Source organism: Myotis davidii, unplaced genomic scaffold (genome assembly GCF_000327345.1).
Source record: "Myotis davidii unplaced genomic scaffold, ASM32734v1 scaffold1330, whole genome shotgun sequence".
In the NCBI taxonomy this organism is placed as follows: Eukaryota; Metazoa; Chordata; class Mammalia; order Chiroptera; family Vespertilionidae; genus Myotis; species Myotis davidii.
Genome location: NW_006283826.1, coordinates 3,092,485 through 3,110,094, shown reverse-complemented (window position 1 = coordinate 3,110,094; position 17,610 = coordinate 3,092,485). Strand labels below are relative to the sequence as shown.

The 17,610-nt window shown below is 55.7% G+C and overlaps 1 protein-coding gene across 1 annotated transcript in view; it reads right to left on the bottom strand.

Annotated features, from left to right (window-relative positions):
* SRRM4 (serine/arginine repetitive matrix 4) overlaps positions 1-17,610 on the bottom strand; it is a 127,783-nt gene that overhangs the window by 7,372 nt on the left and 102,801 nt on the right. Inside the window, exons 9-12 of the mRNA XM_006754149.2 lie at positions 7,202-7,503; positions 3,260-3,445; positions 874-984; positions 60-194 (exon numbers count right to left, since the gene is read on the bottom strand). Coding sequence (XP_006754212.2) covers positions 60-194; positions 874-984; positions 3,260-3,445; positions 7,202-7,503 — 734 coding nt within the window. The remainder of the gene's footprint in view (positions 1-59; positions 195-873; positions 985-3,259; positions 3,446-7,201; positions 7,504-17,610) is intronic.

The following is a 17,610-nucleotide window of genomic DNA, read 5'->3' as shown; positions in this document are numbered from 1 at the left end:
GAGACCCGCCCCCCTCACCTGGAAACCCGCCCCCCTCACCTGGTGACCCCCCCTCTCACCTGGTGATCCTCCGAGCTTCTAGGTGGCTCGGGGAGTCTCTCCGGCGCTTCCGCATGGGCGAGTAGGACCTCCGTCTCCTGCGCGCTCGCTCCCGCTGCTGCGAGTTTTTCTCATTGTATTTGGGGTCCCGTTCCCTGAAGGGGTGAAGGGGTGCGAGGGGATTACTGGGGAGCTGGGGCTGCCGGGCTTACTGTGCGAGGGGCTGGGAGAGGGGCACTCACTTCCTGTGCACATGCCCTCTCCCCACTGGGGCGGGGTCTGCTCAGGCCCCAGAGGGCAGGAGGGAAGATGGCCGGGCTGTGGAGTCTGCGTGGGTGAGTACGGTGGTCGTGGGTGAATATCGTGGTCAGGGTGAGCACGGCAGGTAGGGTGAGCACGGCGGGCAGGGTGAACACCGTAGGCAGGGTGAGCACCGCAGGCAAGGTGTCAGCCTTTGAGGGTGGGCATTATAGGGGTGCAGGTGCTGCAGGGGTGAGGATGTGAAGGTTACCCAGGCCCTGATGAGTACGAATTGGGGGCTCAATATAGGGATGAGGAGTAGTATGGGGGGTGTGAATGGTGGAGGTGTGAATTCTGGGGAGTCACCGTGGGAGCCTTTGGGGTGGGGGTACATTAGGACACAAGGATATATTTGGGGTCTCCACTGCCACTTGGGCTGACAAAGGGAACTACAGTTTAATCATCATCCCATTCCTAGTCTGGCTAGTTTGACCTAAGGGGAGTAGGGGCGGGCTTGGGGACATTCTGGCCTGAGCCTGGGAGGTGGGGCCTACTCAGAGGGGCGGGGCCAGTGCTACTGGGTGGGGCTGGTACCTGCTGGGGCTGTAGCGGGAGTAGCTGGGGCTGCGGCGGGATCCAGAGCTTCTGCTGGGCGGGCTCCTCGGGCCAGACTTGGAGGAGTAGCTGGGAGAGCGCGAGAAGGACCTGGAGGAGAGGAGGCCGCGCCTGAGAAGCCTGCCGGCCGCCAGGCTGCTGGATGGCCAGCTGGGCGCAGGCCTTCTGTTTCTGGAGGCCAGGCCGAGGCAGCAGGCCCTCCCTGGCTAAGTGCCCTCCCTGTCACGTGGTTAATAATGTGGGCAACTTCCTCTTACTGAGCTCTTCCTATACTGGCCACTTATTAGCCACGTGGCCTTAGGTAGGTGATGCCTCTGTGTCTCTGTTTTCTCATCTCTAAAATGGGGTAATAACAGCACTTACCCCATAGAACTGTAAATTAAATGAGTAAATTAGGGTAAATCACTTAGCATATTAACACAGAGCCAGCAGTGGGAAATATTAGCCATGATGTGTCTATCCTATATAATAAAAGGCGAATATGCAAATCGACCGAATGGTGGAATGACCGGTTGCTATGACACGCATTGACCACCAGGGGACAGACACTCAATGCAGGAGCTGCCCCTGGTGGTCAGTGTGCTCCCACAGGGGGAGTGCTGCTCAGCCAGAAGCCCTGAGCTGGGCTCATTGCTGGTGAGCTCAGTGGCAGTGGCGGGAGCTTCTCCTGCCTCCACAGCAGTGCTAAGGATGTCTGACTGACGGTTTAGACATCCATCAGTCGGACATCTCCTGAGGGCTCCCAGACTGTGAGAGGGCACAGGCTGGGCTGAGGGACTCCCCCACCCTCCACCCCCCGTGCTGCTCAGCCAGAAGCCCTGAGCTGGGCTCATTGCTGGTGAGCTCAGTGGCAGTGGCGGGAGCTTCTCCTGCCTCCACAGCAGTGCTAAGGATGTCTGACTGACGGTTTAGACATCCATCAGTCGGACATCTCCTGAGGGCTCCCAGACTGTGAGAGGGCACAGGCTGGGCTGAGGGACTCCCCCACCCTCCACCCCCCGCCACCAAGTGCACGAATTTTGTGCACCAGGCCTCCAGTATTATCATATTAATGCATTTTACTCTGTGCCAGACATTGAACTAATATTAGCTTTGGGTGCATTATCTCATTTAATCCTCAGCACATCCTAGGGTTGGGTCCTGGGACCAGTCCTGTTGTGTATGAGGAAACAGAGGCACAGGGAGGGGATATAATTTGCTCAAGGACATCTGTTGGGAATTCCTGTTTGAAGAGGGGAGCTGGACTGCGTGGAGCCCCAGGATGACTAGGTGGACTTCCAGCCCTGAGGGTTCGTGTCTGTGCATTCTGCTGCATCCTTATTCGACAGGGAAAAAAAGAAACAATTACTAATCGCTATTGTAACTCAGTGGTAGAATGCAAACAATGGACACTCCCTCATCTTCCTGTAGCCACACCCCTTGAAATGTGCCTTTGCAGCTCCTCCCACTCAGAGGAGCACCCCTTGCGTCTGATTGGTCGTTGTGACTTCTGTGGCTAACAGAATGGCAGAAGGGATATCACGTCCATCCCAAGCCAGGCCCTCAGAGGCCTCGCACACTTCCGCACTCTCTCTCTCTGAACCTGGCCATCGCAGCGCGGAGAAGCCCAGACAAGTGAGCTGGAAGGTGAGAGACCACCCGAAACAGAGCAGCAGCCCCAGCTCACGGAAGACACATACATGAGCCCAAGAGAGTAGAAGAACCACTCAGCTGAGCCCAGCCCAGATCGCTGATCCACAGAATCAGAAAATAAATACCTGTTTAAGGATGCTAAGTTTGGGGGTAATTTTTTTTAATTTTTAAAAATATATCTTTTTATTGATTTCAGAGAGGAAGGGAGAAGGAAAGAGAGAAAAAGAGAGAATCATTCATTGCCTTCTCCATGTCCCCCACTGGGGATTAAGCCCACAACCCGGGCATGTGCCCTGACTGGGAATCAAACTATGACCTCCTGGTTCATAGATCAACACTCAATCACTGAGCCATGACAGCCCGTGGGGGGGTTATTTTATTTTATTTTATTTTTTTTTTGCAGAAGCTAATTGACACACATCGGCTCCTCATCATGCCAATAGTAACAATAATAACTAATATTTATAATGTTCCTAGTTTTGCTCTAAGTGCCTTGTAGTTCTTGGAACAATCCTTCAGGGTAAGTATTGTTATTATTTTCATTTTGCACATGAGGAAACTGAGGCCCAGAGAGCTGAGCGGAGGCCCAAGGCCAGCAGCTCACACTGGATAACGGCATTCAACTCACGTCTGCCTGACGCCTCTGCCCGCGGGCCGCAGGACGGCTCTGTCCCTGGCACCTCATCAGCTCCCTCAGGAGGAAATGCTGCAGAGCCAGGTCAGGCGCACTCACCTTTTCCCAGAGGAGGCGGACCGGCTCCGGGTGTACCTGGGGGAGGCCCTGGGGCTGGGGGACCGGGAGGAGTGGCTGGAGGACCGGGTGCTGGCATGGGAGGAGCTGCGGGAGCACCCTCTTCTGGGGGAGCTCTGGGCTGTGGGCGGGACGGCACTGGACTTCTTCACCGGTGACTGCAGTCCCCTGTGGGAGGGAGAGCATTGTCAGTACCGCCCGCCTCTGCCCTGTGGGCCGCGCTGGTACTCGCCTCCCGCCTCTGCCTCAACTGTGGTGCTCCCCGCACCCCCTCCCTCCTCTTCCCGTCCTGCCTCCGGGAAGTGACCCCAGGCCACCGAGGTTGGAGTAGAGGCAGGGTGGGACACATCCCAAGGGGACACTTCACAGTATTTTGGGCCACTGGGCAGGGGCACGGTGGACAATAACATCACATCACGTGCTGGGAGCTCTACTCCCTGCCCCGTCCTGCCCGACCTCTGATTCCATTAGTGGGAAGGTGTGTGGGTGCTGCCGGGTTTCACCACCTCCCAGGCTGCAGGCTCCCGGAGAGGAGCAGGCCACTGTGACTGACTAGAAATACACACGTTTCACCATGTGCTTTTATGGGCGCCTTCTATTCAGGACCAGGGATGTGATGTTCTCTTTAAGGTGGTGCCATAAGTGTCCTCACGTGAAGCGCGAGTTTACTGAAGTGAGAGTGGTACAGGGGGAGGGTGAAAACCAAGAAGCTGGATTAGGTTTTGGAAACCGTAGCGTAGCCGTTCCGCACCGGGGAGAGCTGAGACCCGAAGGGTAGAAGCTCGTTCAGAGCCACCGGGGACAGCGGCTGCTTTGCGTTCCCACCTGCCTCGGGCCGCGCGGGGCTCAGTCAGGACCTGCTCACTGGCTTGGGCCAAGGGTCAAGTTCCAACAACAGTAGTAGGTTCCTCGGTTCAGCCTTCAGGCTCAGCTCTCCTCCCTGGACTCTGGGCCTGGGGGACTGTGTGTTCCTCCTGCAATGTCCCTGTCCCCTCCCTTGTGTCCGGCCTTGGAGCATTCCCACCGCCTGGCACCCCCTCTCTCCCCTCTTCACCTGAAAACGCCTCCTCGGGGTTCAGGCTTTAGGCTGACCTCACCTTTTCAGGGAGGCCTTCTTTGACACCCCCTGCATCTGGCTGGGTGCCCTCCGGTGTGTCCTCCCAGCCCTCATGCCTCCCTCTGCCAAAGAGACCTCTTGGTCTCATGGTTGTTTCTTCCTTCTGCAGACACCGAGTGCCTTGGGGATGGGGCTCATGTCTCTCTGGACACTGTCCCAGTCCCTGGGCCGGAGCCTGAGGCCTGGGCCCCAGGCCGTCAACACAGCTGCAGAACAAGCACCTTGAGATGCTCTGTGCCCTGGCCCTTCACAGGCATCATCTCAGTCCGACCAACAGCCTCATGAAGCGGCACCACTGTTCACAGAGGACTCCGGGCCTCCCCGATGCCCAAACCCCATCTGTCCAGCTCCGAGCCCACGCCCCTGCACCTCACCAGCCCCCCACCTTCACGGACCAGGGTTCCCCGGACTTAGAGCTGATGCCTCTTGCACTCAGCCATCTGCTCAGAGCTGACGTGACACAAAGAGCCGTGGATTTAAAGATCATTCACATTTCAGAGTGAAAGGCTGGGGCTGAATGATTTAGTGTGGCTGCCTGCATAGAGCACATTAAGCAGGTAGCTGCTGGGACGCTTCTGGGTGTTGCTCCAGTCCTGGGACAGACTGTGTTGGATCCAGTGTTGTCCCTCATTAACTGCATTTCCGAATGACTCCCAGCCTCAGTTTCCCCAACCGCTAAAAGGGGGTTATACTGGGACCTATCCCTGAGTGAAGGAAGATGATTCGTGGAAAGCACTTGGCATAGGACCGAGCATATAGTTAGGGGCTCCAGGAGTACTAGCTGCCACTATTATGATTGCTGGTGTTGTTATCGCTGCTCTCAGTGTTCCTGGCATAACAGCCCTGTGTCAGTACACACGTGTCCTTGCTCATCTGGGCATGTCACTGCCTGTTCCGGAGACACTGACATTTGCTCTGGCCCAGCCCTGGCTCCCAGCCAAGCTTGGGTGTGAACTGGGGTCAGGGATGTCCTGAGGCGGCAAACCAGAGGCCAGGTCTGTGTGTGGACGCCAAGCGGTGTGTCCAGGACTGAAGTGACCGTGTGCTGGGCACACAGGGCGCTCTGTCCTCGCAGACGGCTCTGCCTCTGCGGCTTTGCTGTCTTTCCGACCTGGGCCGGTTCCCCCTCCGTGGGCATCCTGGTGGGCCCCGCTCCCGGGAGGTCACCATACTCGCAGGAGGTCCCCGTGTTGATGCTGACACCCTATCGATCAGCCCAGCGCATTACAGCCCAGAGCTCCTGCCCCCCCCACCGCCCGGTCCCCCAGCCTCAGCCTCCCGAGTACTGGGATGACCGGCGCGCTCAGCTTGGCTGTCTTCTGAAACCCGGCCACTGTGAACCAGAGCAGACCCATCCCCAGAAGGAAGACCCCACTGTTGTACGGCGGAGTGCAAGCCAGTCCTTCCCACCTCCGGCACCTCTGCAGCTCCCCCATTAACACTCACTCCCGGGGAGAAGGGCCCCCGCTTTTGTTTCTCCAGCACCAACCGGTGTCCGGCCTGTGGGAAGTGCCTGGAGCTGAGAGAGGAGACCCTGCATGAGGGTGTGAAGTGAGTGGGCACAAACTGCAGCAGCTGCTACCGTGGTGCTCTCCTCGGTGATGAAATAGCATTACAACTGTCTCCTACGTGGCTGCACGCAAGTGTTTTCCACAGAAAACTGCATCCAGCAGGTGTGTGAAATGGGCAAGAGGCATGTGAAGTTTTATATCTCTAACTTTCCACGAGTGCAGCCTACCCCACGGTCAACATTCCCCACGGAATGGTACATTTGTTATAAATAATAAACCTGACCCAAGCCCAGGTCACAGGAGGGTCCACTCTTGGTGGTGTCCATTCTATGGGCTTTGACAAGTGTATAATGACACGTATCCACTGTTATAGTCTCGAACACCATCGTTTCCCTGCCCTAAGAATCCTCAGTCCTCATCCCCCCCCTCCCAGCACCGCCCCCGGCGACCACTGGTCCCTCACTGTCTCCAGTTCTGCCTTTTCCAGAATGTGATGGTTGGATCACACAGCATGCAGCCGTTTCAGATTGGCTTCTTCCACTTAGTAGTATGGATTTTAAAGTTCCTCCATGTCATTTCATGACTTAAAAGCTCATTTCTTTTTGGGTCTGAATAATATTCCATTGTCTGGATGGGCCACAGCTTATTTCTCCATTTATCTACTAAAGGACATCTCGTTACTTCCAGGTTTTGGCAATTAAGAATAAAGCTGTTATACAAACATTAATTGCAGGTTTTTGTGTGGACATAAATTTTCAGTACATTTGGGTAAATATTGTGGTCTACCTTTGAATGACAGCGACTCATTCTAGACAAGAATTCAGCCTCCCCCGGGCTGGAGTGGTTGGGCCACAGCGGGAAGTGGCCCAAGCTGGCCGAGCAGAGCCGATGAGCACCTGCCCTGTGCTCTGATGAAGTTTGTGGGAAAGGTATTTCCCTGCCAGTGGCTGGTTACACAGATGGAATGTTAGCTGGATGGACATCTGCCAGTGCCTTGGGAGGGCCTGCTCGAGGATGAAGCAACAGAGGGAAGCAGAGCTGAGAGATGTCATGGAAAAGACAGTTTCCCAAGGATATATTTTTGAGCCCCTGGATCCAGCTGTACCTGAAGCTGAGTATTTCAAAAATCATTTTTAAAAAGTAGGGTTTGTTAAAAACTATGCCAGTTCAAGTTGAGTTTTTTCCTCTTGCAAATAAAAGACTCCTGGGTGGGAGCCCAGTGGGAGGTGCAGGGCAAGGGTGCGAGACTGTGATGCGGAGCTAAGGCAGCCCCCTCCTCCCGCCCAGGGGACTGACCTTGGCTCTCCGCCCCTGCTGGTGGGGGAGAGATGGTCCGGAGCTGGCCCCTTGTTCTGGGGCGAGGAGGTGGTGAAGGAGTTCCCTGAATCGGAGGTGTTGCCGCTGTGGAGGTCCCGGCCCTGGCTGCGTTCACCACCAGGACTCTCCTTCTGCCCCCGCGACCTGCTGGAGCTGATCTGCGCAGAGGGCGGCGAGGAGGTGTCATTGCCTGAGTCGTACTCCTGGGACCGTCCGCGGGGGGTGGCGAGCGGGCTGGCTGTTTTGGTAAAGGGGTCAGCAGCAGACCCCGAGCCAGTGATCTGAAAGCAAAAACACCCGTTGGAGGCGCTGAGCGTCGGCCGCGGCGGCGTCTAGACAACCTAGAAATGTTTACCGTCATGATGCACTGTAACGAGAGGAGAGAGGAAAGAAGAGACGCCAAAAAACAAAAGCACAACTTCCTGAGAGAATACCACAGAAAGGAGATATTTACCCCCTGCTAGGATAACTGGAAGATTGAGGTGTCATGCAGAGAAAAAGCATGCGATCCAGATTAAACGAAAGAAAAAGGAAATTATACAAAAATTTAATTTCTAATGAATTAACACAAACCAAAGAGGCAACTTAATAGAAAAGGGGGGGTGGGGCGGATACACCCTTAATCTAAAACAATAATAAAATAAAGGAAGGGGGAGGGGAGAGAAATGGGGCTGTGGGCCTGAAAAAAAAATTATCTTGGAACTGAAAAAAATAAAAAAAGATAAAGCCAAAGTTTTGAACTTCAACCAAATTCTCAATGATTTGGACTATGTTTTCTTTTAAAGAAAAAGTTGCCTGAATCGATCCTTAAACAAATTATCACGTGGGGAAAAGAAATGAAATAAAGATGAGCTTTAAAAAAGATATATGTAAAGTCAAGGTCACAAAATGACATTTTAGTAGTTTTCAATTAAAGGGGAAAAGAAAGGGGGTGGGGGGGAGGAGGTCAAATAGTCTGACTGAAAACAAACAAAAAGCTCTACGGCCTCTGTGTGCGTCCTTCCCCCGGAGCAGGAGCTAAGGCTCTCAGTGGCGTCTAATAAATGCTCTCATGTCTTTGCGGATTTCATCCACTTACCAAGCAAGAGCTCCTCCTTTAGTAGGTGGGTAAGGTGTAAGAGAAAGAGAAGAGCGGGCAACGTGAGTCCATCATTAGAGTCGCAAATGACAAGAAAACACACACACCTTTCTGCACACCCTCACACTCGGCCCTGAACTTCGAGTTTTGGTTTCTCCGCGTTTGGACACGGGAGGCGGCAGAGCTGTTCGCTTCCTCTGCAGGGACCTCAAGCTGCCGGCGCTACCTCGCCTCAGTCCCTTAGTGCCCAAGCTGGACCGAGAGAGCTCCCTGACATGCGCGGGCCAGGATGAGGCCGCAAAGGGAGGGTCTGCTTGCAACACGGGGCTTGGGGAGGGGCTTGGGATTTGGCTTTGGGGTGACTGGGAATGAGGAGGGGTTCACCTAAGACAGACGGAGGAGTGAGGGCTGATGGAGAGCTGCCCCTGGGAAGGCGGCAGTGTGTTTAGGAGCGCAGCGGACGCTTTTCTCTCAGTTCTGGGTGTCTCGCCTGGGATGACACCGGGTTTGGTTCTGGTCCCCGCCAACTGTGCAGGCGTTTTAGCTGCGGCAAGAGGAACCCCTGCCTGGGCCTCCTCCAACGATAACCCATGGGATCAAGAGGGCGCCTCGGGAATGGCTCTCCTGGCCCCTGAGACCCCAGGATCCTGTTTAAATGGCCCGAGCCCCCAGGGTCTCTGCGGCTCATCCCTGGATCTACCTGTTTTCGAAGGTGTACATTCCCAGCTCGAGGGGGCTCTCTGGACAGGCCTTGGAGGTTCAGGCTGAGGTGTCAGCGTGCAGGTGTGGGAGGCCCGCCCAGGTGCCGCGTGGTGGAGGCGGCGGACGGTGGACGAGGAGGGAGGGCCAGGCCCTGGGCAGGCTTCCCACCCTGCCACGCCCTGCCCGGGCCCTGAAGGGCCTGAGATCCCGACTTAGATCGGAGATGCTGGTGACGACAGGCTTGCCAGGGCAGGAGCACACACTTCATTGAAGCGCGCTGGCTTGACTTACAGACATGCAGACGTATAGACCTGGGCTTCCTTTAGACGCTGCCCGGACCCCACACATACTCTGTGGACCTCACCACCACAGCCTGCCTGCCCCACTTTATCTCACGCATTACGGCCTTTCTCAGGAACATTCCTGCCTTCTCCGCAGTTGGCCTGAGGGGGAGACACAGAAACACGCGACTGGGAGAGCCTCGAGGTGCCTCCGACAGCTCAGCATGTCAGCTCCGGGCTGGGGGGCAGGGCTTCCTCGTGGATTCTCCCGGGAGGCTTTGGGCACAGCCGAGGGATGGCTCAGCGTGGCCACGGTCTACCCAGCACGGCGGCTGCTGTCCCCGCTTGGGTCCCGGCTAGCGGTGCCCTGGAGAAGGGACCTCAAGATAAGTTGCTCAGGCGGAGTTTCTAGCTCCGTTTTGACTTCCTCTTTGCAACGTGGACGTCGGACGTCACATCTCCCTGCCTCCGGGAGTGGGAAGGGGAGGTGTGTTTCCACGGCCGGTCAGGCCGGTCAGGAGTCAGGAAGCGCTACGCCAGGCAGCTGCCCCCGGGCTCAGCTCTGGGGCCGAGCGCTCAGCTGGGGCGTGGACCAGGGATGGGCTCCCAGACTCGGCCTCAGAGGTGGTGGGTGTCTGGTGGCCAGGATGTCACCGTGAACCAGGCAAGCCCTCCTTGGAGGGAACCAGGCTCCAGTTAAGGGGCCGTGAGAACAGCGATTCCCGTGTCCCCTGGCCTGCTCACTGGGCGCAGCCAGGCTGGGCCTTTCTCTCCCCAGAACCTGGCAGAGCTGGACCCTCCCCTTGTCTGTGCGCAAAGCCTTGGCTGCTCACTTCACATGATTGGCCCTGGTGCATTGTGGGTCCCCACCGGCAACGATTAGGCAGGTGGGAGGCCCCTTAGGGCTGGTGGCGGGAGAAGGGGACCTTTTCTTCTCCACCCCACACCCTGCGCTCACGGGGACACTTTCGGGGCGTCTCTGCCTGACCACAGCCAATATCCACACGGAACTTGGGAGCTTAGAACCAAGAATTCTACCTGGCATCGTGCTTCCCATCGTCACCGGAAAACAGAGAGAACGGTGCTCCTGACATGACCCCCCACCTGGTGCCTAAAAATACCAACCCCTGCGGCCTGTTCACAGTCCCACTGCTCGGGATGAATCTTATTCTGTGACCTCTGGCTGCGGTGCCCCAGGTCGGGATTCACAACCGGCCTGGTCAGTGGGGGGGGAGGGGGTTTCACGCCACGGCCCAGGGCACAAGCAGTGCCATGTCACATCCCTGGCAGGTTCCGAACAGACAATACTTCTCACTCTGTTTGACCTGCTTGGGTTGGAGTATTTACCTGGGGTGGGTGGGGGGAGGGAGGACATGCATCCCTGCCTCTTTCTGCTGAAATCTATTTGGTTCTGTCTTTACATGTCCTGATGGCTCGTCGATATTTCCGGGGGACAGGACGTTTTAATAAATTCATTAGAGATGTCTGGTTAGTTTAATGGCCTCGCAGCCCCAGACTCTAGCTTTTCCAGAGCTTGCCATTCACCCACACAAAGGAGACACAATTGCAGGGAGCCCGAGACGGAATGTGTGTCGGGGGGGGCGGGAGGGGGAAGGCGGGGTGACAGCTACGAGGACGCACATGAGACCAAGTCTCGATGCCGTCCTTGGCCTCTGCCCTCCCGTCTCGGGACCTCCTTCCGAGCCGGGCGTCCACTCCAGCATGGAGATGCAAACAGGCCCGTGCCACCCTGACACCAGGGCAGCTGCCCGGCTCCCCCCTGCCTCCTCCTTTACCTAACAGCTTCTCAAAATTCATCTCTGAGCTCTTCTCCATCCATTGGGACTTTCCCCGCTAGGCCTGCAGCTGCTCCCTGCCCCCTTCTTCCCGGCTTGGCTGCAAAACGGTGCTCAAGATACTCGCTAGGAGCCACCTAGACCTGCTGCCCAGTAGCAGTGTCTTCAGGGAGCCAGGGACCCATTTAAGACGGGAGCTCCTCAGACCAGGCTGTCCTCTTTGGTCCCCTCTGACCTCTTCCGCCACCTCGGCCTTGCCCTTCCTTTCATGTCTTCACAAAGGCCCACCTTTCGGTCTTGACCTGAACCTTCAGTCCCTATAAGATCTGCTTAACCACCAGGTAAACAGTGCCGACCTTACTATGGGTTCTCCAGGAAATGGAGCTGGGAATTCGAGTGCTGGTAATGTGTCCCAGAGGGCGTGGCCGTAGGGACGTGGGGGGATGAGATGAGAGGGAGGGGGACCCAGTAGAAGATGTATCAAACCAGCTGCCACAGTGGGCGCTGGAGGACAGGAGCCCGGGCAGAGCTGACGCCAGGACCGGCTCAGCCTGGGCGGGGCTGCGCATTGACTCCCCATCCCGCCACTCCCACTCGGGCTGAAGCCCGCGCCCCAGCTCTCACTGCTCGCGTTTGTCCAGACGGCCTCATGGCCAGGCAAGGTGGCCTTGGACGGACACAGATGTCGCCTGGCAGCTGGAAGTTGACCATGAGCCCCGGGGTGAGGAGGATGAAGGGACAAACAGTGGCACCGGACAGCGGTGTTTTTGGATACGCCCCCTTGGTATGCTCGACCACCCACGTGCACTAACTGACAACACCGTAGAATGGGGTGGTTTCACCTAACAACTCCGTTTTGGTTTGTGCTGAAGAAATAAGATCTTGCAATGCTGGGTGCACATTCCTGCAGTATCAGCGTGAGAGTCACGGCGGCGGCCTTGTCGGGGTCTGAGCTTGCCAACCCCAAGCCCCACAAGGCCCCCCACAAGGCCCCCCACAAGGCCCCTGAGGCACCAGAGTCTGTGCCCCTCTGTTCTAAGTGTTGTTGCCCCATCACTCTTAAAGCAACAGGACACCTGTGTGCTCTGTGGCCTGTCTCGCCTTCCAGAGCTACAGGGGATCGCTCCCGCTCCCCCATCTCGACCTTTCACCCCTCCCAGCCTTTGTCAATGAAAGGAACTAGGAGGCCAGAGCATAAGCCTTATCAATGGGAAGGACTGCCGACCTCAGGTTTGATTTTTAAGGGACAAGCTCCTGGCCGTGGGGAGCAAGCAGGCAGCCCCTCTCCTCCTGCAGCTCCTCGGGCTGAAGCCCCCGTCCTCCCCGGCGCTCATCAGCCTGCCTCATCTCCTTTCCCAACACACTCGGCATTTAACACTTGAGTTTTTCTAATAAGTAATTAAGTCCCCTCACCACGAACTCCGGCTGCGGCGTTTCTCTGGGAGTCTCGCTCAGCCTCCAGGGAAGCCAGCACTGTTATTTATTGTTTTTGTCTCAAATCATTATTTAATCAAGAACGGGGGAAAGAGACAACCTCTCACTTACACTTTAAAATTTAATTTCAGCCGAATTCTGAGATCAAGAGGCAGCATAGCCTAATAGGTTACAAAAATACAATCAGGAAGAGAATTCCAATTAAGCTGAACAAGTCCATTTGCTGAGCTCCGAAGGGCCCCGTGGAGGGAGACGGCTATAAATTTCTTTCCCTTCCCTGCAAACGGGGGCTGGAAACTCTCAAGTGAACCGAGAGCTGCTGGCAGAGCTTTTAGCTAGAGGGGCTGGTTGTTTCTTTTAAAAAAATCCTTTTGTTGCACAGACATTCAGTTTATTTTGCTTGCTGTTCATCTTCCTTTGCAAACTAATTAGGAAGACAGGAAGAGAATGGATTCATTGACCTGTTGGGAGTTCATTGGAGGGGAGCAGGGAGACCTGCTGGGGACTGAGGGGAGGTGACAGAGGCCGGGGGGCTGGAGCCATTGCGGGGGGGCTGTGCACCGCATTTGACCTTGGGCCCAGGGAGTGGCCTGGCCTCCTCCTGTCTTTCCCTCCAGATGAGTACGGGCGGCTCCAGCTTCTAATTTCGCTGAAGGCCCGCTTGCTGGCCCCAGCCCCCCCGTTCTCAGCGCTCTCAGCACGGGTCCGGTGGATGGGTTTTCACCAGCCCAACCACCGAGAGGACCCCGTGCAGTGGAAGGAGCTGCATTCGTTTAAAGGCGCATCCTTTCTCCTGAGGCCGTGCCCGGCTGACCTTTTCTGGTGGGAGATGTCACTTTCATGATAGACTATCATGCCACTTTCCCCTAAAAACACACACAACCCACGGGTCTCACAACCCCTCAAGCCTCAGGCTGCCCTTCTGCATGCTGGTCCCTCCCCTCTAAACCGCAGGGAACGCGCTGGGCATGGAGCCTTCCTGTCCAGGGAGAGCCCGGGGGCTTTTGTGGAATCTGCTGGAGCCTGGGCCAGGGCTCCGAAGGCCAGGGCCCCCCACGTGCTGCCCCGTGGCCTCAGTTTCCCTGTTTACAAAACAGGAAGCAGAATGCCACCCTGCCCTTCTCCGAGGGTTGTTCTGCAGGTCACCAGGGAGCTTGGCTGTGATTAAACCTTGCAAAGTGAGAGAGACTCCAAAACATCACATCTGGGTCTGTTTGTGCCAAGTCTAATGAAGCCGCTCTGACAACAAACAAAGCCCGAGCGACACTGCACTGAGGGTGTCACCCAAGCGCTGGGCTGTTTCCATACAGAACTGCAGCTGCAGGAGGCAGGGGCCTTGCCTGCTCTCCAGTGCCTGGCACACAGTAGGTGCTTTGTGCATGTCTTCAAATGAATGAAGAGTCTATCTCAGTCCATCTGCACGACTTTCCGATCAGCCCAAGGTACAGACGAGGACACAGAGGCCCAACGAAGTGAAATTACAGGAGGGAGGCCGGGCAGCTACACACACGGTCTCTGAGGTGGGCGTTCTGGGTGAGAATCTTAGCTTCTCCATTGAGAAGTTGCCTCTTCCTAGGTTTTTCTAGGCTATAGTTTCCTCGTTGTGAAAGGGGGTATGAGTGGAAGCCCTTGAAGGGCTACTAGGAGAAATAAATCAGATGACACATGCACAGAATTCAGCCTAGCACCTGGCGCATAGTAGGTGCTCAGGAAGCATTAGTTAATGCTGTTACCAGGGTCTCACAGGGAGACAAGGTCAAGACCTTTCGAGTATCCAGATCTGCCTCAAAGCCTTCATCACTGCCCTCCATTGCCTCTTCTCGTAGACAAATGTCACGAGACCCTCTTTTATGGACCCCAAGTTTTGCTTTTTTTCCTTCTTGTTTTTTGTTGTGGCATCTGTGCAGATTTTTATTAGCAACGAGTTTGTGGCAGCCGTTAGCCCCAGCTAGCTTCGGGAGGAGGAGAAACAGAGCCTGCCCTGCTCCTGGGTCCAGCTTCCATCTCGATCAGCCCCGTCCAGACTCCCTCCCAGTTACATGGCGATATGCTTCCTATTTTGTAAACAGGGTGTCGCCAAACCTTGGGGCCATCAACCTGCCATTCATTCCGTGCTCTGGCTCTCAGAGTAAGCTTCTGCGGCACAAGCCATGATTCATACCAGCTCCCCTTCCTCCCAATTGGGCTACCTGCCCAAGTCATTTCACTTCTCTGAGCCTCAGTTTTTCCATCAGAAAAACAGTGATAATAATTGTATCTACCTCAAAAAAACTATTCTGTGGATCAAGTGGGAAAAACTGTGTAAAATATGTGACAGGGCCTGGCACATAGTGTCCCCCTTCCTCTGTCATCATCCATCTCAATTTGGTGAACTCCTACTCATCCTTCAAAGCCCAGCTCAAATATCCCTTTATTTATAAAGCCCTCTCAGACACCGAGACAATACTGTCTGGTCCTTCTTCTGTGGTCCTACTACCCATTGTATCTGCTTCCATCACCCTTAGAGGTGATGTTAAAAATATTCAACGATAATTGGTTGGGTGTGGATACTCCTTCCAAAAGTTGCTGGCCTTGGTACTGAAGGGCTGTCCAGTATAACTCTTCGTTGCTGGACTGTAAGGGGTCCAGAAAGCACCAGAGGAGAAAGGAGATGGCTTTGTTAAGTGTGGGTGGGGGAGAGGGCAGGTGGAGATGGTGATGACAGGGTCTATTTAGCAACCGGTGTGCAAGTATTTGAATATTTTAACAATCGAGGAGGTGCTCACCGACTCGGTCTCGCTCTAATTGCAACACTTATCTCACTGTGTTGCAGCATTCTGTTGACAACTAGCCTGTGAGCTCTGGAGTTCAAGGGGAGGATTCTATTCATGTCTCTGTCTCTCTAAGGCCTGGACGAGATGGTCGAGTGGAGATCAGGAGCGTGAGTGAGGCTGTGAAGCGTCCCTATATCGTTTCCTTGGGAGCCTCCATTTGGATTTGAGCTCAGGCCCAGCAAGAGGGCTTCAGGTTATCTTTAGCTCACCAAGTAGGATTGCAATGAGACAGGACCCCGGATTTGCATATTCATCTATGCAAATATGCCCCTTGATGTGATACACCACCTTGATTTTTCAAAGAGCTGTGCATATGAAATGCCTGCAATGGAGTGGGGCAGGAACGGTGGCACAGGAGACCCCCTCCTCCTGTCCTGGAATTCTGTATCAATCCCCGACTCCGGCCTTCACTTCCTGCTTCCTTTGGCTCACTCGCGCTCACCTTTGGCTTCCCAGTTAGTTAGCCTTCTCTGCCCCTAATAACCCCCGAGTCCTGTGCCAGCCACTCGCCTTCGAGCTGCCCCAGCATCCCTGCACTCGCTGCTGTGGATTGTCCTACACAGTGTCTACCCGACTGCCGCCGCCCACGAAGGCGCAGACTGCTCCTCACCCACTGGATCCCCAGACAAGGTCAGAGCTGACCCTTCATAGATGCTTAGTGGGTAACTGGTCGATGGGAACGGATGACTGAACGGGTGAGCAATGACAGTGGCGTGCTGTTCTCTTTAACAGGGAGCTCAGGAAAAATGTGGGGCCAGGACTTGGAAAACCTCTGGTCCCACCTGGCACCTTGTCTCATCTCTGCCTTTGCAGAAGAGGAGAGGAGAGGGTCTGGCCTGGAGGGCACTCAGGGCCAGAACTGGGGGGCATCCGATGTGCCCACAAGTCAGGCAACCACGAGTGGGTGGGCCCAGCCATACGGGCTTCAGCCGCCCTCCAGGACGGAAGGAAACTGAAGGCAGTGGGAGCAGGGCCTGGCTCTAAGTCTCCCCTTTGTCCGCTGTCTAGTCAGCCAGAACCCCACTAACCTGTGTCACTATCACCACCATGGCTGCTACCACTCCTGCTTCCCCTGCTACATCATTAGCAGCGACCAGACAGCATGTGCATTGCCTGCTGCAGCCAAAGATGTTTACTTGCTCGACTCACTGAACCCTCACACGGGCCTGTGAGGAGAGAGGTCACGTTAGTATCTGACTTTGCAGATTTAGAGGCAACAGAGGCACAGCGAGTTCATGGGACCCGCTGAAGGTGCCCAGCGGGAGGGGCAGAGCCGGCACCGGGATGCTGTTGTCATGACACCCGCTAACACGGCTGGGTCTGCCCTGTGCCACGCACCGGGAGCAGAGGTTCACTGCGTTGCTTTGCTTTTGTTCTAACAACGAGGCTTCTGAAGAAGAACCTTGTCTTTATTTTTTAACAGATGAGGAAACTGTGGCTCCAAAGGTTTCAGTAAGAATGCCCAGCGTGGAGCCAGCCATGGACCACACGATCATGACCGCGTGCGTCAACAGCTCCCACTTGCCAAGGCGCGTGGGGTCAATGGCCTTCTGTGCGGCTCTTTCTCTTCCTGGAATCGGGGAGTTGTCGGGCAAGCTCTCAAGGTCCCTGCCTTCTACCCACGGACGAGCTTGCAGCTCTTCTGAGAAGGCTGGGCCCACGGGGACATCATGGCTTCAAGAGCCGACAGCAATCTTGTCCCGCAGAGGCTGTGGGAGGACCACCTTCCCCCGACTTCCTGACAGACCTGCGCTGTCAGGAACCTGTCCCAGGCAGGTGATGACACACAGCCAGTTGCTCCCAGGGGCACTTTTTCATGAGGGTCCTGGGGGACACCGAATGGGTTGCCACAAATGCCATGGCCAGGGAAACTGGGTGGCTTTCACTGACGCGGAAGCATTCTTACTGCTTGGATTTTAAACTTATCTCCATCTTTGCACCAATTCCCCCGGGAGACCATCTCCTCATTTTGCAGGTGAGGAAGCTGAGGCTGGGAGGGATAAAAGGAATTGTCCAGCCAAGCCTGGAACCGGACTCCAAACCTCTGCACACAGGGGCCTCAGAGGCACTCAGGGAGGGCAGGATGCAGGTGCCGGCACCCAGCACACAGGCTCGCCTCGGGGAGGCTGGGAGGCATGGCGGTTCCAGGAAGCGGGGGAATTGGGCAGGTTGAACCTCGGTGGTTCAGGGCGCCGTGGCTGGTAACGGAGGGTCTAGAATGCACGACGGAGCCAACCAGTGTGTCAGTCAGACCCAACGAGGCTTGTCATCCCCTTCTCTTCCC